This window comes from Syngnathus typhle, linkage group LG15, assembly GCF_033458585.1.
Source record: "Syngnathus typhle isolate RoL2023-S1 ecotype Sweden linkage group LG15, RoL_Styp_1.0, whole genome shotgun sequence".
Taxonomy (NCBI): domain Eukaryota; kingdom Metazoa; phylum Chordata; class Actinopteri; order Syngnathiformes; family Syngnathidae; genus Syngnathus; species Syngnathus typhle.
Window position 1 is genome coordinate 1,805,457 of NC_083752.1, and position 21,391 is coordinate 1,826,847.

General features: G+C 42.9%; 2 protein-coding genes and 1 long non-coding RNA gene across 6 annotated transcripts in view; 1 reads left to right on the forward strand and 2 right to left on the reverse strand.

Annotated features, from left to right (window-relative positions):
* Positions 1-3: 3 nt before the first annotated feature.
* On the reverse strand, positions 4-16,673 carry sh3pxd2b (SH3 and PX domains 2B). Of its 4 annotated transcripts, XM_061299463.1 has the most exons (15): positions 16,235-16,673; positions 14,435-14,587; positions 14,282-14,362; positions 11,138-11,213; positions 10,055-10,131; positions 7,332-7,423; positions 6,356-6,381; positions 6,092-6,127; positions 4,960-5,091; positions 4,750-4,851; positions 2,977-3,094; positions 2,700-2,899; positions 2,590-2,636; positions 2,386-2,511; positions 4-2,324 (listed from the first exon to the last, which is right to left on the reverse strand). In XM_061299463.1, exons 2-15 carry the CDS (start codon positions 14,453-14,455, stop codon positions 828-830), a joined length of 2,631 nt encoding a protein of 876 aa, XP_061155447.1. In that variant the 5' UTR covers positions 14,456-14,587; positions 16,235-16,673; the 3' UTR covers positions 4-827. The 4 variants fall into 4 exon arrangements, with proteins under 4 accessions (XP_061155447.1, XP_061155445.1, XP_061155446.1 ...); XM_061299461.1 differs by lacking the exon at positions 14,435-14,587 and having other exon boundaries at positions 16,235-16,668; XM_061299462.1 differs by lacking the exons at positions 6,092-6,127; positions 14,435-14,587 and having other exon boundaries at positions 16,235-16,659.
* The window catches only part of LOC133168152 (uncharacterized), a 64,592-nt gene continuing 46,955 nt past the window's right edge, over positions 3,755-21,391 (forward strand). Inside the window, exons 1-4 of the long non-coding RNA XR_009718157.1 lie at positions 3,755-3,820; positions 4,218-4,297; positions 5,891-5,933; positions 14,812-14,909. This is a non-coding gene — a long non-coding RNA (uncharacterized LOC133168152). The remainder of the gene's footprint in view (positions 3,821-4,217; positions 4,298-5,890; positions 5,934-14,811; positions 14,910-21,391) is intronic.
* On the reverse strand, positions 17,245-21,040 carry LOC133167696 (leukocyte cell-derived chemotaxin-2-like). The gene is made up of 6 exons (XM_061298530.1): positions 21,021-21,040; positions 20,670-20,737; positions 19,061-19,354; positions 18,910-19,000; positions 18,321-18,460; positions 17,245-17,598 (listed from the first exon to the last, which is right to left on the reverse strand). The coding sequence occupies exons 2-6, from the start codon at positions 20,713-20,715 to the stop codon at positions 17,432-17,434; spliced, it is 738 nt and encodes a 245-aa protein (XP_061154514.1). The 5' UTR covers positions 20,716-20,737; positions 21,021-21,040; the 3' UTR covers positions 17,245-17,431.

A 21,391-nucleotide genomic window follows, 5' to 3' on the forward strand; every position in this document is an offset into this window, starting at 1 on the left:
GAATGGAAAAAAAAGTTTGTTTATTGACTTAAATTCAATGTAATAATAAAAAAAGGACAAACCACAATACTGCCGTGATGACATCACCGAACCATACGTTTACCTTTTATCTTCTGCACCTAACTTCCCTCACACTCATTGTGTATCAAATGAACATAGCGACTCAATATTTAAGTCTTGTCGGATTGTCTACACATTTTTATTTTTCCTACTTTGCTTCGTGATAACCATAGAATGCATTGGATCCAAACCAGATCACCTATCAGCCACCTTCCTCATTAATCTCACTCCTTTCCTCTTGCTGGTCCCTTCATCGGTAAACAAAAGATGAGAATAAATGGGAAAAAAAAGTGACAGACATTTAAGATATTCTCTACAATAGAAAATATTTTTGATACACTGACCACGCTTGAGACCAGTCAAGCCTTGTTGCAAAAAAATAATAATTGTGCTGTACATTGGTCAGACATTTTTTTTGTTGCAATTATGATCTGCTAAACATTTCCAATTCTGCCATTTTCTCAGATAGCGGCCGGTATGTTTTGATTTTCACGTTTATTACAAAATATCTTTTATTATAATAACTATATAGGATTATTGTATAACACCCCGCCTCCTATGCTATTGCTTTTGACACTATTTAGGACCCATTGTTTTATTACGACAAAAGTCGGTGTATTTCTGCATATGAAGAGGCTTTACTATTAGAGAAAGCGTGGTTACCTGTAACCTGTAACCAAAAACTGTACCTATAAATTAAAAATGAATATTAGCTAGATAGTGATTTTTTTTTTTTTTTTTAATCTACAGTATTGCGTCTGAGTGCTTCAAGGTTTCTTGCTCAAGTAATTTGAAGGGATCCAGCCCTCAACATCTTCTCCTATGTTCTTGCAGAACCACCAGCCGCTGCTGTTCTTCTCCAGGACCTCAAAGAGCGTCCCCACCTTGAAGGTGGACGACGGGTCGTCGCCATCGAAGTCCGCCACGGCCAGATATAGCTCGTCCTTACTGGACTCCTTCAGCAAAGGTGGGAGCTTGTCTCTGGGCGGGCCGGGCTTGTCGCTCTTCACTTGGGGCTTTGGGGGATTTGTAATTTTGTTCCCCTTGGATTCTTCTTTTTCTTTGCTTTGGATAGGCGGAGAAAAGCCCTTTGGTTTAGGGGGCGGGGGTCTGTTGAGTTGCGGTCCACTTTTAGGAGGATCTTGAGTGTCTTTCAAAGCCCATGCTGATCTGATCTCAGTTGGGCTGGAAGGGGTTGTTTTCTTTGGAGGAGGAGGTCTTCTTGGAGCTAAACCCGGGGGTCTCAGAGGGGGCTCCTTGTGGGGAGGGACTGCCGGTTTTGCAGAAGGTGGCGAGCTCTCGCCACTATGGCCGTTCACGTGTTTAGGGGGGAATTTCTGTTCGTCACAATTTTTGCCGTTATTCAGAGATGCGATGTGAAAGGGCGGTGCGCTCGGAAGGACCGCCGCCGGGGCATCGTTGTGATGGTTGACCTCCGCTGAAGCGGAGTCCACGGGTTTCGAAGGCCTCAGCTTACTTCTCAGGTTGGTGATGTCGACTTTGGTCTCTGCTGCTTGGTCCGGCTTGGCGGCTGGAACGGGTTTAGGTCGGAGCACAGGCTTGGGCTTCATGAATACCGCCGGAGAAGCTGCCTCCGGTTTCTCCTCCGTAACTTCGGCCTTGGGTTTGGGTGGCTGCTTGGGTACCGGCTTCAGGTTAAACTTCTTGACTTCTTTGGCAGAGACCTTATGACCACATTCCAGACCCATTTCATTGCGAAGATGAAGCGCTTTGCTCTTGTCCTCTTTCTTTGCTTCTGGGGTTTTGTCTTGTTTGAAAGGTGCCGCCTTTGGCATGATAACTCCGGGAGTTGGTGGTTTGGGGGGCAAAGGCTTGGCGTGATCCGGTCTGGCCGGTTTCTCTGCCACCTCTAAGTCCAAACTCTTATTGATGGACTCTCTTCGCGGGGGTAGAGCTGGTTTGTCATCAGGCGGGGCCGCGGGGGCTGGAGGCAGCGGTCCGGAGAAGGCAGACTTGGTAGCACCGGACTTCCAGTCTCTAAGCTTGACTCTGGTACAGGATTCAGGGACTACGGAGGGCTCATCCGGTAAAGGCTTAGACCAGCTATCATCTTTGGCCGGGGCATTTGAAGAAGCGCTGTCCTCCAGTCGCAGCTTCTCCATCTCATTAGGTAGCGGCGCCAGGAAATTGGGCCGCAAAGCATTACTTGTCTTCTTGTACTTTTCGATAAACGTAGCCGGGGCCCAACCTTCTTGCTCGTCTATTTGAATGTACCACCAGCCGCTGCCGTTCTTCTCAATCACCTAGAAAAGAAGACGTTTGAAATCTTTGTCACTTCACTTCCGTCAGGTGTGCTTCATTTACCTCCACTTTTACTCCAGCCTGGAAGCTAATCCCATCGGGGATGGTGGTCTGGAAGTCCGCTATTGTGTAGAACTCTTCCTCGACTTGCGGAGGACCGGGCGGCTTGGGAAGATTTGTACCACGTGGCTGTGAAAATGACAACAGTGTTGGTGTCAAGCCCACGAGACCACCATTTGAGGATGGATGGTAAATCAAGTGTCTTACTATAGAAAGATCCCTGCGTGGAGGAGGTCTCTGTCTTAAACCGAATTCTGCCGTCAAACAAAGAATCAGTCAATGTCAATTCACGATGGAAAACGTTCAAATGAACCTACTTTTGTTATCGGAAAAGAACGAGAGTCTGTTTTCTTTCTGATTGCCCTCTCGGTTCTCACGGGTCGGCTGGCTCTGTTTGGAGAATCCGTCCAGGTCGTTGGTGCTGGCGTGTGTGGCGCCGCCCGCTGCCTGCTTCTGGCTTTGAATGTCAGTCTTCTTCAAGTAGGAAGCTGGGGCCCAGCCCTCGCGTCCCTGGTACCTGATTGGATGACGGATTATTGGTCGCACTGTAAAGAGATGTGTAATGTCGAAATAATAGATCACAATATTAATTACCTGATCTTCCACCATCCCTCTAAATTTTTCTGAATGACCTCCACAATCATTCCTCTCTCCAAGTCGATCTCATCTTCGTCCCGTGCCGAATACGGATAAACCACAGAATATTTTTCCTCTGGAAAAGAAACAATAAAGCATTTATTTAATGTGCCATCTTGGAATATTAATAAAAAACAAACAGGGTATAATCAAATGCATCCAAAACACGTAGCTACTAAATATGCCGTTTCTCTTTTTGGCATTTACTAAAATATTTCTTTATCTTGGCAACTGTACAAGAAGTTTACTGATAAATAATATAATATAATATAATATAATATAATATAATATAATATAATATAATATAATATAATATAATATAATATAATATAATAAAGAATTTACTCAATATAAAAATGTGACAAATGTCACGAGTAAAGCCTGGAGAGTGTAAATGAGAAATAAACACATGCAAAAAACACACAATGCATGCATATGGTCACTGGGCATGAGTGATTAGGTGCACATAGTATCAAAAAATATGCATTTACCTGCAATGAAGCATTGTTTTGCTTGTGGTTTGTCTCAGCGGCTTTAATATAATGCCATTTTTAATATTGCAGTTGTCATAGTATGTTTGAGAGATATTTAAAATACTGTCCAGTATTTTTGTCCACTTTTGTGCTCGGGAAAAATAGCTCCAAATAAAAATAAGCGTGGTGTCCTTAAACAGCATCATTAAAACAGCCAAAATAAAAAGAATAGTAAAGTAAAAAGAAGGGCGCAGTCAAATGACGCACAATGAGCCACGCCCCCAATTGCACTCTGCAGCCAGGAATACTTCAACACACTTTTAGCAAAAGTACGTAAACAACGGTGACTTTTCTCCTTTCCCTGTGTTCACACGATTTAGCAAATTCGCGTCCCCCAAATGCATGAATATATTCAAGGCTTAATGATGTGACAAAGGCGTGTTGTTGCGAAATTGAACGAGCGATTGTTTGACAGATTCACAACAGGTGAGTGCGCCGATTTGAATGACATGCAGGAGAAAAACATGCTAGAACAAAATAAAGTCTTTGCCCAAGTATATTTTGGTGCAAAACATGCACTAATTAGCATCTAATGTTGGGTTGTTGAGCATTTTTGGACGGAAGCCAGTGCAAATAAATGTATGATCACTCGAACGTATTTGAAAGGTACGTTTGCATGTATTAATAATAACATTTAAAATTCGTTTTGTTTTGTTTTAACTCTAGATATGTCTGAAGTGGGTGATGAAACCATGCAGCCTGCACACAAGGTCCTCGTTTTACGACGTCGGAAACCGAATTTGAAGGTAAGTTAGAACATGACGTCGTCCACCTGGCTACATGACAAAGATGATTGTTCTTCTTTAAAAGCAAGGATGTCATTCACATGCACAGACCCTTCATACTACAGCACAAGCCAAGCATAGGTTGCATGCATCAACATAGGCACATACATTGAAGGGTAAAGAGTAGAAGAAAATGCGTGCGCTCAACCTTGCCCAAAGCCCGTGCTGAAAAGATCCCCTAAAGTTCGACGGCGCCCCACGTGCCTCGGCAAAGACCAGAATCTCCGAGGCGCTGACGTGGCAGCACGGTGAGGCAAGACAGGAATCAATGTTACTCCTCAACCCATCTGCGACTTCCAAATAAAAGCCAGGCTTGGATTCAGTCCCTAGATGCTTTCACGTTATCGGAATGGTCGCCGAAAGAAATATCGGATCTTAATCGTCGAAAGCGTGCGGCTTTGTTCATCCGTTACCTTCCTCTCCTGGAATAGTGAAGTCATCAGGGTCATCTTGGGCCTCCAGGCAGGTGGCAGGAACCCAGCCCTGGGCGTCCTCTGAACTCACGAACCACCAGCCTTGCGAAGGCATTCATGTTCAAAATGGTCCAGTAGGTAATAAAACTGAGTCAATCAATTATTGAGGTTGATAAAAAAAAAAACCCCATGATATGATGGGGAACCTACCTGACTCGTTTTTCTCAATGACCTCCACCACCTGACCCACCCGGAGACTGATCTCGGAGCTTTCCTGCTTCTCGTAGTCTGTTACTGCCACAAACTGGTCCAAAAGGAGCGGGTCAGCTGAATTGCCGTCTCCTGTTAGAGTAATGACAACGCGTGCTAGCTTATATTTACTGTTTGCTATTTTTTTTTCCCCCAAGGCAAATTGTCAATAATAAAGCAAAGCCTCCACTCAAATTATTAGTCATTAAATCTCATTAAGGCTCTTAATGGGATATCAGCATTCTGTCCATGAACTTTTATTACCTGTGCACTTTTCAGATAGTCACCTTGACGTGCTTTTGACTAACACTGTCCAACTGTAATGAAACTTCCACTAATGCAAGTAAAGCGATTTGACTTTTGGTGACATGCCAAGAATAATTCCAACAAGGTCAGAAGCACCAACAAATAAATGAGAAGAGGCTTAACTAGATTATGAAGAGTCACCCGAATGCAAAGCAGGCGAGGTAGCGGACGTGATTGGAGAGCTAGTGCGAGGGAACCCGACCATAAAGACCAATCGATGAGAACGAAGCTTAGAGGTTATCAAAGCGATATAGGGTTATGCAAATTATTAACCAGCGCCATAAAAATACCAACACCGTGGAAAATACGAAGGCAAAGTTCAGTCAGGCTTCAATTCGAAAATGACTGTGATTAAAATAATAGTAATGGGAAAGACCAAGACTGCAAGCAGATCACTGAAGGTGCAGATGGATGGATAAACACAACTCGATGGGCTACGCCACCTCAGATTTGAATGCAGATCCTTCAGTGAGCGGCGGCAAGCAAAGCAAACACAAAACAATGTCACATTGTGTTTTAAACCTCGGCATAACACACAAATAAATGGAATAAATCATTTCAATGATTCTCTCATTTCCTCCAACAGAGGCCGAGGATGTTCAACCGCACAACTGCAGGTGCCGATGAAGGTAAGATGATTTGAAAACTCCATTTTTTTATCATCTGAAATATTGTCGTATTTACTGGCTGAGGGGAGGGGGAGAGGGTGGATGTGTTGGGGAGCCCTCTAGCAACTTGCCGGGTCAACACACAGCACGACCAAGCATGACGGTCAGTGTCTTACTACCTCGCTTTAGGATAGTGGTGGCTCTCTCCGCAAACCCTGATGGAAAGGAAAATGAACGGAGAAGAGAACTGAAAGGGAATGACATGGATGCAACTTAAGAGTGAACGGAGATATGAAAGATCTTTTCTTTTAAGAAAATCAACATTTGAATCAATGCTGTTATTCCACCACTAGAGGGAAACACTGCCCCAACGCAACTATGGTCACAGGGAGTGTTAAAAAAAAAAAAAAAGAATCAATCATAAGTATTGATAAATGACTCACCTGATTTCTTCTTTCCTGCTGGTTCCCTGATTAAAAAAACAGACAAAAATACATGACTACAATGTGGAAATTGTTTTCATGAAATACTATATTGATTGAATATTTATTTGATTGAATATTTATTCATTATTACATTTCTGCCATATAAATGCAATGAAGCACCGGCTGCTGTTGATACTGGCCAGCGTTGCTCGAAAACAGGAAAGAATGTGGGAGTCAGCGCCCAACCTTTTACGCAATAGCACACTTATGATTTATCATCTTCCTTTTCCATTTTCTTAAATCACACTGCCTCTCTTTGCGCAACTTCTTTTGCCGTTTGCCTTTATCCACACGAATGTTGTCGGGCTCGTGAAAGATTGTTTCGAGCAGCTCGGGTCGCAATAAATCCTTCATCATGACCCATTCTACTATAGAAGAAAAACAAAGCAAAGCTACCTACCCATGACGAGGAAGGTAATCTAATAATGGGGAATATTACAGAGCAGCTTGAGTGTATTGCATGTCGGGGCTTTTCATTTCTCGGGGAGGTGAAACACAGGTCAAGCAAATCTCATAACGCAGCCGGCCGGGGATACGCAGAGCAATACGAATATTGATATAAAAGTAGTAGATGCAATAAGAGTCGTCATAGAGATGTGTGCAGGAATGGCAAAAGGTAGAGAATCTTAATCTCATTTCAGTGAAGACGAACCAAGGTTCCTCCTTCACCCCTCCCGACATATGCTTGTGAATTTGCATGAGGAGTTAGGAGCCATTTGTCCTTGGCGACCAACTACAGCCGTGTACTGAATACAAAAAGAAAATCTGCCCGAGTGCTGGTCTGCTCTGGCTGTCAGACACCATATATCAAGATTGATAGCGTGGTGACTGATTGCGTATTTGTATTCGGATGAGGACTCCTGTTATTGTGTAAATCTTCAACAAGTAATTGATGGAACGTCCCTTGTTGCTTTCAAGGTAAATTGAGACTTACTCCTTGGGTGGATTGAGGTCTTCGGGTCTGGTCTCGAAAAATACTCGGACTTCCTCGCATTGTGAGATGTAGACGGGCAGCTGGATGAGGGCCTGGAAGGACGCAAGATTGTTTTGCATTGTTGCAAGAGCAAGTACCGTATTTTCCGGCCTATAAGGCGCACCGGACTATAAGGCGCACCTTCAATGAGTGGCCCATTTTAAAACTTTATCCTTATATAAGGCGCACCGGACTATAAGGCGCCCCATTAATGCATCATGTCAGATTTTTAATCCAAATCAAATCATTCTCCATTTTATCTTTTTTATTTCAACTTCAGACGGAACAAATTACTTTATAATCATAAAATAATGATCCATAGTCTTTTTGAGTCATGATTCATAGTCTTCAGCGGGCCACTTATGATTGATTTCATGACACAATGCTTTGGGCCAGTTTAAATTTAGGAATTTGGTCCATATATAAGGCGCACCGGACTATAAGGCGCACTGTTGGTTTTTGAGAACATTTGAGGTTTTTAGGTGCGCCTTATAGGGCGGAAAATACGGTACAGGAAAAAATGAGTGTGTTGTTTTATCATGTTTACAAATAATTAATTTTAGAATCCCATGATTTGTCAAAATAACTTTTTAGCAAAGACTCATGCTCCATTATTGGTCCCTGCTGGAGTCTATGGAAGCAACTCCTCATCCCTGTCACGGCCCTCTGCGCGGGATCACTCGCGGAAAACAAATTGACCCCGACGAGTCGAGCGCAGATGAAGACAAACGGGCATTTTTGCTCTTGTGTTGCTCTTATCTCTTCTTCCAACCCCCTACTTTTGCCTTTGAAGCAAACCAATTAGAGGGGCGACAGACAGTCACCCTGAATCTACCCTGCCCTAAACCAGGAGACGGAACATCTCTCGTCCTTGTGCCGCCTGTCATTTTTTATTGGGAGCCAGACTACGCCCTCTTCTGCTGAAGCTGGCAGGCAAACACCAATACGATCCATCAAGCTCTCCGTGCTGGCCTCTACCTCGGCTTTTAATACTCTTAAGTGTTTCCCTTCTGTCCTTCGAGGGGAGCGGTCGCTGTAACGGCAGGCTCGGCAGCTATCCAGATATCTAGACCAAGGTGCCCTTGTCCTGCGTGGCACTTAGCCTCGTCGTATGAGGTTCGTCAAGCCAGTTTTTTTTTTTTGCAAAGTTAAAAATAGACAGCAATGTTTGCCGATTCATAGTGTAGACAACATGGCTCATTCATAATGCCCACTCCTGAGCTGAATGGTTGATTTAGTCGAGAGCCACGCAAAAACGTCTGCCCCTGCGACCGAGAGGTCAAAGTGCACCGTGAACTGGGTGTCATCTGCTTGGATTTATGCCAGACGGTGGCCCGTCCTCTCATTACCGAGACGGGGGCGCAGGAAGCGTACATTACCGCAAATGGACTTTATGGGCAACATTAAGATAATTGTGCGTTTGTGTTTTCAAAGAACAAATGGAATGAGAACGACTTGTGCATTCACGACATTCATTACTTCTGCCAAAGTAGAAAGTTTACGCTGTCTGCATACTAATAAAAATTGTCCCTCTCATTTGAAAAACAAAACATCTTGACCAAACAATATTGTACTTTTTTTTTTTGAGGGTTGTGAATTATTGCATCATCATGGTGCTTTCCGTTTAAGCTTAATTTGGAACTCACATGGTATCAAGCAGTGTGTGACTGAGGTTGTGTCATCCAAACGCAGCAGTTTCGATGTTGATGCTTGCCCCCCCCCCCCCCCCCCTTCGAAAAAATACTGTGTTTTTCATGTCTTGAATTAAAAACATAAAAGTACCAAACCAGGGAAATTCCATATGAGTCAGGCTAAAAGCCTCAGCTGACTCAGCTCTTCTCCAACATCAACATCAAGTTCCACTTTGTCAACAAGACCATTTAAAAAGTGGATGAAAATATTTTGGAGTTGTCAATCCGATTCAGATATCTGCTCAAACTGTCCTGACTGAAGTATTTCAGCCACAGCTGTAAAAGTGCTTGCTCCCCACCCACAAGAAGAAAACAAGATGGCACATTTATTGTGTATACTTCAGTCAAAGCTCATTTTCAAAACATCCTCCACGTTCTGTCCTCAGAGAGGAAAAAGGAGGGGCAATAGTTTAAGCAAATGGAAGAAAAGCACCACTTTTGCTGACACCAACCAGCTCAGCACCACCAAAATTTGCCCTTAGGGTGTGGCTCCCTGTTGAGAGACGGACGACAGTATCAAAACAAAACTAGAGTCCTTTCGAGATCTAGAAAATCTTCCTCGAATCAGGAATCTGCCTCTCAGGCAGCAGTGAGCTTAATGTTTTGTTTTGTTTTCCCAAAAAGCAGCAATTAGACATGAGCTATTGGCACGTTTATGACGGCAGTTCCGCTACAGTGGAGCCTAAGCAAGTGCTCCGCTCCATTTTGTGAGGCGATTCATCTCTGCTAAATGTCACAAAATGGCTTGTGTACACCACAAGCAAGTTTAGGAATGAGCGATTTGCAGTCAAGCAAATGTCTCGGGGCCTTATCTCGGGAGTTAAGCAAAGGAAAGATGTTGCACGTCTGGAACGTAACACTATTTGCGAGGCTTGGCGACATATACGGGCTTCTTAGATGCTGAGGGATTCGTGGCTTGCTTATCAATATATCGCGGGAGGGAATCAAGAAAAATAGGTCACAAAACAAGCTTGGACCTGTCCATGGACTCACCCTGCAGTACTCGTTGATGGGCCTTAGTCTTTTCATTGCCACATCTCTGATATGACTCCTCCGGAACAGGATCTTCCCTGAAGCAAAGAAAGAAAGACAGGGATTCGAAATGATTTTTGAAAGTGATTTGCCAGCACAAATTATGTCGTCATAACTCTTAGCGCCCTGTAGTGCTAACGACAGGTACCGACAAGCTCGACGGTTCGAAATAGTTCCCTTTAAAAAAAAAACTGCTTTAAGTACTTTTGTTACATGACACAAGAAGTCAGTTCTGGGAAAAAAAATCGGTGATCCTGAGCTTATTGGCGATACAAAGAACTGTCAGCTGTAGTCCAAAGGAAAACATTTTTGAACCAGTTCTGAACCAACTTAAGGGACACAAAGAATAAAGTAGAAGAGGAAAAGTGGATTGCTGAGTGGTTGGACGTTGACCTGGAAAGAGCTCAGGCTCACTCGCACATTTTTCACAGCCACCAAGTATGTTTAATCAAACCACAGGAGACAAATTGTAAAAGAGCCTTTTTTGGGCAACCATATGTTGAACCAGTCAAGGTCACTGACGACAATCACCCCCCTCATTTTTTTACTATCTTCTCATACACTGAAAGAGTACTTGGCAACTTTCCAAAAGGAGTGAATGAAGCTGTAGTGACTCAACATTGCCCACTCTGTGGCTTCAGCAGCAGATGAATAGGGCTTATTTTGTGAGAAGACATTCAGGAAGCAGACACTCTTAAACCTTCTGAGACAGGAGTGACCTTAGTCATTTCACTTTTCTGGTTGTAGATGAGGAAAGCAGGATATTTATTTTTTCTTCAAGTGGGCTGCCGAGTATGATGACGGCTGTGCTGTGTATCTCCTCAATGAGTTCCAGATCTGTCCGGCCTTAAAGAAATCCTACCCCAGCTTTGGGTGGGGTGAGGCATTTTTTTTTTTCCACCCCCCAGAAATTTGCTTGGGATCTCTTGTGCTTAATCAGAGAATAATGAACCACGTACTTGAATGATTAGTTGCAGTCGTAAAAGCATCGTTTTGGCAAGGCCCAGTTTGCGACTCCCAAAATATCAAACCTTGCACTCTTACCCGGTAGAAACGGGATGATCCTTCGCTTGGGGTCCTTCTGACCTCCTTCCACTGGGAATTTATCCAACAGCTCCATCTGAAACATAGCAACGTATAATTAAAATCCTCCAAATGATGGAAATGTCACGTTGACTGCATGCAAGGGAATGGCTCAGGTTGACATCATTCAAATCAGCACTTTCTGCAAGATCTGCCAATGTTTAGAATGCACTGAGCAGATATATATATATATATATACCGTATTTTCCGCCCTATAAGGTGCACCTAAAAACCTAAAATTTTCTCAAAAACCAACAGTGCGCCTTATAGTACGGTGCGCCTTATATATGGACCAAATTCCTAAATTCAAACTGGCCCGAAGTATTGTGTCATGAAATCAATCATAAGTGGCCCGCTGAAGACTATGAATCATGACTCAAAAAGACTATGGATCATTATTTTATGATTATAAAGTAATTTGTTCCGTCTGAAGTTGAAATAAAAAAGATAAAATGGAGAATGATTTGATTTGGATTCAAAATCTGACATGATGCATTAATGGTGCGCCTTATAGTCCGGTGCGCCTTATATAAGGATAAAGTTTTAAAATGGGCCATTCATTGAAGGTGCGCCTTATAGTCCGGTGCGCCTTATAGGCCGGAAAATACGGTATATGTTTTTTTTTAAATAAGCACTTAGGAGATAACGGAGAGTGTCAATGGTCCAGAAACAACAACTAGCCTTCTGTGAGAGGCGCAGACTAATAAATGCCCGCTCAAATGCTATTTTCCTGAACGGCAACATGCAAGGGGATAACCACAGGGGACCCAGTACACATTTCTTGTAACCACTCCCATGTGTGAATGCGGACACACCCAGCCGGTCGGCCACCTCTGTCTCTAGTCTAAACCATGCAGCTCCTCTGTAATCAGAGCCACTCAGACAAGAAAGGCCATCCGCTGTCTCTCTCAAATGCCACTGGCATCAAGCCTCCTATGTCAAATATTCAAAGTGGTCCAACCAGGCGATGACTGGGGAATGTCAAGTGCACTTGGCCTCAACTTGAAATAATCGGCTCGAGCCCATCTACTTGAAATTTTCCCTCCTTCGGTTCCACAGATAATCTGCTAAATGTTCTTGCCTCCAACTTGCGCACAATTGCTGTTTTAAAATGATATCCAGTTTTGTCCTTCAGCTAATTGTAACCTGAATTATGAGGGAATTCTAAAATTGATGCTTTTCTGAAACATTGCATATTCCACCTGCTAATTAGTATGCAACTTTTAAGTATAATTATTGCCGATTCAGAGACATAAACCTCCACCAGGCTGTAATTTGTCTGGTTCATATCCGGTTTACTCACGTCAGCCCACAAATAAAAGATTTTGGAGACTCCTGTAAATCAAGCGCAACAACAATGGCTGCTCTCTTTGCAGTTTCTGAGCCTGAAGATGATTGCACTCGCTCAACTGCATATGGAATTTTTCAGAGGTCATTCGAAACCAGTTACAAAACGGACAGAATCGTTTTAGAACACTGTCATTTTGGAAAAGTTTCATCCGGAGTATATTCAGGTCATTATTAACATCGATATTAAACGAGCATCTTCAACCGTTTAAGGAGACATATGGCAAAGTGGTTAACGCTAGTGTAAAATCTTCCCTATGAGCAGCCCCCCCATCGCTCGACTAAAACGTGCTCCCCCATTAAGAGTTTTTTTTGATACTCGATTACTGCACATGGAAAATATGTGACAGCTGTGCAACACTTAAGAAGCAAGAAGCAATGCGTTGGATTTTTTCCCCCCTCCCCCACTTGCTTTTAAGTGTCGCCAAAAAGGGACTGCGGACACGTGTGCAGCATGGAAAACTGGTTTTAGTGACCTGAATAGACTTTTTTTTTTTATTTGAAAACCCACAAGGATGACCCCGTTGCAGAAACATTTCCATCCTCCATGAAGAAACCCGTCTATTTCTGTTCAAGGTTTAGATCTTCACAACTACCAAGAGGTTTTATATTTAAACGCTCATTGTACGAGATCAATTCGATGAAGAATGAATGTGCGCAAAAATGAGATGTATGGCGAAACACGTCCATCCCATTGTTAACTTCTCGTACTGCTTGGGCCAGCTGTGTTGATGCAAACTGGTGACTAACACTTCCTGTTTGGCCTTGAGGTGCTGACACGTGTTTCTTTAGAATATATATATATATATACACACACACACACACACACACACGTCATCCTCTCTGTGTTCCCTTTCGTGTTCATCCAGCATGCGAGTGCTTGCAGCGATGACCAAAGTGACCGTAAAGTGTCAGGATATGATCGCAAAGAGCCTGACGGGAAATTAAAAGCGGGCAATAAGAGGAGACAAATGACTGTGTTCCGCATCATTAGGCTGCATGAGAGGACGCCTGATGATGTCATCACTACTTCCCAGTGGAGTGCAATAAGATCATCGGCTGCAATACTATCTATGGAATAAGATCCAATACAGACATTTAGCCTAAAGCTATTGATTTAGCTGCTTCATCCAAATAGACGGCCACAAATCCTCTGGGTGATAATTGTAAAAATAATTCATGAACACTTGAGAAAATGAGCAATTCAAAAGAATGACATGATTGATAATATTCCCCGTCATCAATTTAGCCAACAATACCTGAACATTTCAAATGAAGCTAGTTGGGATTTTAGTATGGGAGTCCTGTAGCAGCTCATGTTTCTGATAGATCCTAATCAAGTGAAAAGCCTTGTAATGCAATTAGGGTTAGTCATGTATTGTGTTTCTCTGCAAGTCCTTGCAGCAAATCTAGGAGCTCAGAAAGAGGAAGGGAAACCGACTCGAATGCTAATTCCGTCTTTGCACAACACTCGCACTACTGGCATGACTTTTGCCGATGATTCAGACATTTCTGTGGTCATCACGCATTCAGCCCTGCACTCCCTTAACTAGACCGGGCCCTTTTCCGTCCCCTATGAGGGCGGGGATGAGAGAGCATAGTCTTTCCTGGCGAAGAAGTGCTTATTTTTTTTTTTTAGTATTTTAAATTTCATTGTACATGTGTGACAATGACAATGAAGATCTATTCTAAGATCTATTGTATTTTTCACGTGAAACTGAATTAGAATGTAAATCCCTAAATGAGATTCTCACTCACCTGCAGGTCAAAAAACTTGCTGTAGCGTCTGTAAATGAGTTCGGTGCTGCCATCGGTCCAGGAAACTTTGATGATGTAAACCTAGGAGAAAGGAAAACATTATTTGCATTTTTTTTTTTTTATTCCTCTAGTGTGATAATAACGAGCTATTACATGTTGTCGTCTCCGGTTCATGTACACCGCTTCCTGTTAAAGACGGAAGTCATTATCCGGCCAGGATACTGTAGCCCAGGCTCCCACCATGGTTGACCAAAATCCATTTGCTTAGTAGGCCACCTTGTCATTTTTCTTTATTTTTTCTTTACACTAACAAACCAGACAAAGGTCAAAGGTCAAAACAAATCCTCTTTGGGTGAAGTAGTACAAAAATCCACTAGAGCTAAACAAGAAGCCATTTGTGAAAGACAGTTGCAGGCCTGACTAAGTCATGACATCACTTTCTGAAAACAAGCCGTTTCTTGCATACTAAACTCATATACTGATGACCGAAGTGTGACGCTTGACCCGGTTCTTTATTCTCCTCCCTAAAGGATCGCAGTGGCTGGAAACTCCCTGCTGACCTCCCTCCCAGATTTTCCCTTGCTCTTTCAAGGATTACTGGAGACAAAGATGACACTGGAAAGACCAGGTAAATAACCGGCCAGAATTTCAAATTGGTTTATGTAAACATGAACATGCAGTGTGTGACCTTAAAAAGGCCTTGGTTCAAATTGATGAGTATGAAGGTGTACGGTCAGCAAATTTGCTGCTGAGAAAAGCTGTTCAATTTGCTCTCCAAAAACATTCAGAGTTCCTCTTTGGATGCAAACAAACATACGATGGCGCACCAGGGCCTCGGAACTAACCCCTGCCGCATCTTTTGGCAGCCTGGCGGTCGGCCTGCTGCTCACATGATGTCATCCATGTGCACTTTGGCAGGCAACAGCCAACCTCTCTGACCTCCTCGCTCACTTAACACTGAATGATGGAGGCTCTATTGTCCAGTGCTAAGAAACGAGCCATTGTCTTGTTCACATTCTTTAGTCCCACACCAACACGGCAGTAGGAAAAAAAAAAAAAACCCAACCTTTCTTAAAATCACAGTAATAAAGATGCCTGTACCTTTAATATTCTTTTTAAGATGATGCCAATTGGAGCCTGGAACGGATTGAATCACTTGACATGATTTCCTATGGAATAATAGTTTTGAAAATATTCCCAACCTGGTTTTGGCTGAGTAGTGGCTGGCAGGGCTGCCTTTCCAGTAGCCCAAAAAAAAAGCAGCACAGTGGAATAATAGTTAGCATGTCTGCATCTTAGTGGAGAGGTTCTGGGTTTGAATCGTGGCTTGGGCCTTCATATGTGGAGGTTGCATGTTCAGAGGTTATTATAACAGTGCTATATGAACATTTCCTGACTCAATATAAGGTCACGTGTACATTTGAGTGTGTGAAATACACACAGTATTAGGTACACTAATGATTGATAGTCATTTTTATGATTATGGTTATAACTGAATAGCACGTCATCATTGCAAGAGCTCTTTCTAATATTTCCATATACTATGTAATATTCCCATTTTGGAGTGGCTGGAAATTGTGCGAAATGTGGAATGTACACTTTTTATACTCCCCCATGTGATTCCCAGATGCAGTGAAATCGGAGGGGGTCATGCAGATGTCCCCAGCATTTTTAACTTGTAACGCATACTTTTTATAACTAAGTGTACTAATACCCATATATTACTTTACACACGGTCGGGAATGTCCAAAACTAAAGTGCGTTCCTTTAAAGCAAAATCCCGTTAGAAATCTGGCATCTGGCAGATAGCGGTAATATGATCCTCTCTTTGTTTTTACTTTAGTCAACAGAAGAAGAGGAGGAGGAAAAAAGGTGGGGAAAGCTGCAGAACAACATTTCGTTTCACAATTGAACTACCAACATGTTGTTTTAGTCAACTCATAGCAGTCTTACATAATGTTTGCTGGGGTTTCTCCGTTTTTGAACATCTTGCACGGTCACTTCTTGCACGGTCCTCCTTGGCATGATGTCCTCCTCGGTATTTCAGCTCCAAGATCAATCTGACGGGCTTTCAATAAGTGAGCGATGAATAAAGTTTGCACCGTGACGGTTCTTAGTCATCCGCGTCTCCCAGATGCGCACCTTCAAAATGATTTTTTTTTTTCCCCCCTCCGGTAGGTCGTCCTATTTCCCGTCCCAGGTTACGCTATCCGGGAAAAGTTGCAGACTTCCTAGTTTGCGCGTCTCCCCCTTCTGTCTTTCTTTCTTTCTTTCTTTCTCTCTTTCACGAGCGCTAAGCACACTCCCAGCCTATCCCAGCTCGCCCACTTCAGCTCAAAGTGGGACGGTCCAGTAGAAGGGAGAAAAAAGAAAAAGAAAGAAAAGAAATGATTCGAATACGAACCTCCTCCTCCGCGGCATACAGGATAGGACCATGATAACATCTAGGTGCGCTCTTTGCTGTCAAACTCTTTTGGCACAGAATAGAAAAAACACCAATGACGTCACTGGAAACGGTCGCAAATTGATCATCAATTTATCATCTATCTATCATCTAGTATCTATCATGTATTTATCCGTCATCATCTATCTATCTATCTATCTATCTATCTATCATCTATTCATTATTTTAATCTATCATTTGTGTATCTGTCATCTATTTATCAATTCAACGATTTATTTACCATTTATCTATTGTGGCTATTCGTGACGCGTGTTTGGTGAATTGTTGTAAAACAGCACCATCTTGCGACCGGTTTAGGTCATTACATTGGTACTGTACATGTGGCACTTCATCCAATTCAGCTGATGGATGATGGATGACACGTTCAAGGCTGCAAAGGAAAGTAAATATATGGTTTTGGAAAAACTCTGCAATACTTAATATAAGCATTTGAGAATGTGGAATAGTGATACTCAAGGTTGGATTCATTCTTGAAAATGGAATTATTTAATCTCCAAACTGAGAATCTATTGCAAACTTTTAATGCACAATATACCATCATGACCACTAGCATGGATATATTTTTCCTATACAAAAATCAGTCACAGATCAACTGCAATAAATGTTTCTCGTAATGACGGTGAATGATAAAGCTGGATGATACTGCTCCTACTGTATTTTAGCAAATAGAAACTGTAAATGGACAGTCAAATGAAGGGTGAAGGGTCAGCGCCGTCACACATCTGCAGCTTCAGGTGCGAGGTGATGCCGGCGAAACGCTCCTGCAAGGGCAGCACGTAACCCAGCGGGTCCCCCGACGCCACCGTGCCGGTGTAACGCAAAGGTCGAATGTTCAAGATCTTTACACAGTGCTCTGGGCGGGAGAAAGAAACAAAGACTCCCTTGAATTCATTTGAATAAAATTAATGCTCCAAATTTTTGCCGTATAGAGGAGTGGCTTTGCTCCAATAGGCGTGTTTTTAGAATGTCAGTGGAAGCCAAAGAGAAATATTAGTTTTCCGCTATACCACCACGCTGGGGAAATAACAGCACATATTAACCGGATGTTTTCGAATCCCAAATCGAACCTCAAAATGCCATCAGAGAGCTCCGGACTTAACCTGCGCCTGCTAATGGTGCGTTTTCGGTATTAATGCGCGTGTCAGGATGAGGTAATGCCTCTTCTGTGATGTTTAATCATGTCTTGGCTTTAGCCAAAGATGAAAGGAGCCGGACTGCACATACAGGCTTTTCTGATAATGCTGCTCAATTAGGGGCCAAGGTACTAATGATGTTCTCTCGGGATGCTCTCAAGATACCCCCACGCAAACATGCAAACACGTATGGCTGGGATTTCCATCTGGCCTGTGATGATGATGATTTTTTTTTTTTTTACACATGAAGAGGGGTTCTTGGTGTTAAAGGCAACCAGGAGTTCAGCGGAATCTTCATCTAATCTCTAAACTTCCTTCCCACGGTTTCGCCATAATACCAGAGGCAGCACCTTTGGTCGTAAAAATGACATTAGCCCATCGAATCTTTCCCACAGCTCTTGCAAAAAGTAAAAAAATAAATAAAATATTGAGTCACTCTCACTGTCATTGGCAAGTTTGACGCCATCATACTGGAAACCAGCTGCATCTTTCTGACTCACTGGACCAGCCAGAGAGCCTGAGAATGGAGCGCTGACTGCACCGTAGTCAGCACACACCAAGTCCACTGTGCTGTTTAGACCTCTGGAACAGGAGGCAGGTTTAGAAAAAAATGGCATGAGAAGGAAGTATCCGTAATATCGTTCCACTTGAATTTGTCGCAGAAGGCCAAATACGAAATTGCGTAACACAACGTAAAAGAGTTTTTATTGGGTCCCTGGGTGGCTTGTCAAGTTCAAAGTTTTATTTGTGTTTGATGATTTTTTGCAACGTCAGTCTTCTGCCCCAGGTACTCACCCAGACCTTGGAGACGCGCCAGTTATCCATTACAAAATACTGCATGTCCAAAGATACACGCTTTTTCACTTCCTGCGATACGGCGCGCTCGTCTTGACAGAGTAGCTCATAACTCTCAGATCACAGAGCGAGCGAGACCAGAGACGCCTTAGGGTACTTTTGGAAAGTTGATCACACTGGAAATTCAGCATGAAAAAAAAAATATGTTTTAAAAAAATGAGAGCTGAGCAAATCACCCGATGGAGTGGAAAGCTCCGCAACCGTGCATGTCGCAGCTCCTCACTCTGTTGTTATAGTGACCGCTGCATAGGACACTCCAAGCTCCAACTATGGAGAAGATAATATGGAAGTGGAAGGACTAACCTGAAGACACTATCCACCCTTTACCTGGCATACAACACAGCCTGGTCGTTCCACGCCCTGAACATTTGTCCCTCAGGTATCGACCTTGGCAGACGAATCGCCGGAGCTGGCAGATGCCTCCCAATCTGGTGCAGCCGGCGTCATTTGTTCTTCCGCTTCTTGCCTTTTCGACCTTCCTCCTTCGGGTGACAGCTTCAGGTCTCCTGTCGTCTGTTTGGGCGTCATTTTTCATCACCTTAATGGCGCTGTCAGCCTTTTTCCCAGGGCCTTGAATGATTAGACTTTTCCTATTGCCGTGTCCTGAAGCGCACAGGACATCTGGAGATATGAAAGGCGAAGTTAGAATTATTCCGATTAGTAAGCCTTTTAAAATGACTTGGCTGGGAATTTTATTGGTATAAACTTTTGGGGAAACGAACACAACCTCCCTGATAAGAAAAGAGTCAGGGCTAAATTAATATTCTTTAAAGCTGCCCGACGCGAATGATCAATATCTAAGGCGGAGTTGCAGATTGCTTTACAATGTTCTCAAAGGGTCGTGAACATTTTGCGGACACTCGCAATTGGCTTTCGGTAAAACACAAGTTGGGATGAAGTCTTACTCTGCTGATGGAATCCCATTTTCCTTTCTCGTCTCGCACTTGTTGAAGAACCGCATCCACGCGGACGAAGCAATTCAGTTATTCATAGAGTGTCTTCAGTCTGACATATACTAATTACCCGGCTCAGACACGCGCCTTTGCTCTTCATTAACTCCATTAACCCCCAGCGCCACAGAAGATATTTCAATGACGCTAGCCTGGAAAAAAAAAACTGCACGGGGTGCTCTGTGATTGAACAAAGCCGCTTATCTCCGCAAGACTTTTAAATGGCTGCCAGCCAGTCGAAAGATGGCTGGCTGCGGCGTGGCCAAGCCATTTTCAACCTGTACGTGGACTGAAATGAGAAAGGGCAGCATTTTGGCTCAAAAGTCTTGTTGGGCTTCGGGAGGTGGATGCTGCATGTGATGCTTTCTTGGATACTGGTTGGCTTCTTAATCGATACAGGGCAGGTCTAGATGTATTGCACAGCATTGTGAATAAATCAATACTTTTAACTTTGGGGGAATCGTTTGGCTGCCACCGGGAGGATGATTTTCTATTCCGATTGACTGGCAGGCTCTTCAACTCCATCCGACATTTTGCGCTATGCGGCTGCTGGGCTGAATTTTGTCCAGAGTGTGGCATGACTCATTTCATCTCTCAACAAGTCTCATTTTCATGTCACTCGGCAGACCTTGGGAGTCAGCGTGTGCCTTGAGCTTTGCAGTTAGATGCAATGATTTAATGAGATGCAACGATTTAATGATGCATTAAGCATTCAATCATGCTTTAAATGTCTCCCCTACTGGCATTCTAGAAAAAAGACCTAAATTCCCCCCAAGGTTTGAATTTTTGAATATTTACATGTGTCTTTATAGAGCTTCGCTCATGGTGACCTCTGTGGGCAAACTTTTTTTTTTTCTTCTGACAGATATTATTCATGTATTGCATGCGGGCTTTACACGTGTGTCTGCTCAACTTGATTTCAGCATTGCATATGATTAAGATGCCCACATGGTGTGTGCACTTTATATACAATACATACGACTTACAACATATCAGGAAAGTAGTCAGAGTGAAATGTAGTCCAAGCAGCATTGCATTGCCGGGAAAAACAAATCTGTTGCACAGACAACAACAAAATGATCGTGCCAATTACCGTAATTTTCGGACTATAAGTCGCTTTTTTTTCATAGTTTGGGTGGGGGGGCGACTTATATACATATATGGTTTTTTTTTTCACTTTTTCGGGCATTTTATGGCTGGTGCGACTTATAGTCCGAAAATTACGGTATGTTCAAAATAAAAAGCGTCATTGGTTATGAATTGTTTCATCTCGTCAATTTTCAATTCTGGTAAATCGGTTATAAATGACAAGTGAGATAAAATGGGGTTATACTTACCTGTGCCGCTGAGAAGTTGCAGTGTTGCAATAGGAGTGGGTCAAAACACAAGGGAGGAACTGTTTGGGGGAAAAAAAACCTGGAGACATTCCCCCTGTGTCAATATTGATATTGGCTCGTGGTAAAGGCACATATTTAGTTGCTCGAAAAAAAGGGCTGTTTATTGAGTTTTTGCCGCTTTACTCAAAACGACTCGGGAGCTTGCAGTCAAAGTGTACAATTCAGTTCGCTCTTGTATTTACTGTGGAATGAGTTACAACCATCTGAGCCTATTTTTCTTCTCAAATAATGCTTTGACACATTATCGTAATGAGATATATTGGCTGTAAAAGCTTGTATTTCAAAACAACGCAGAAACTCCATGTGGCTTT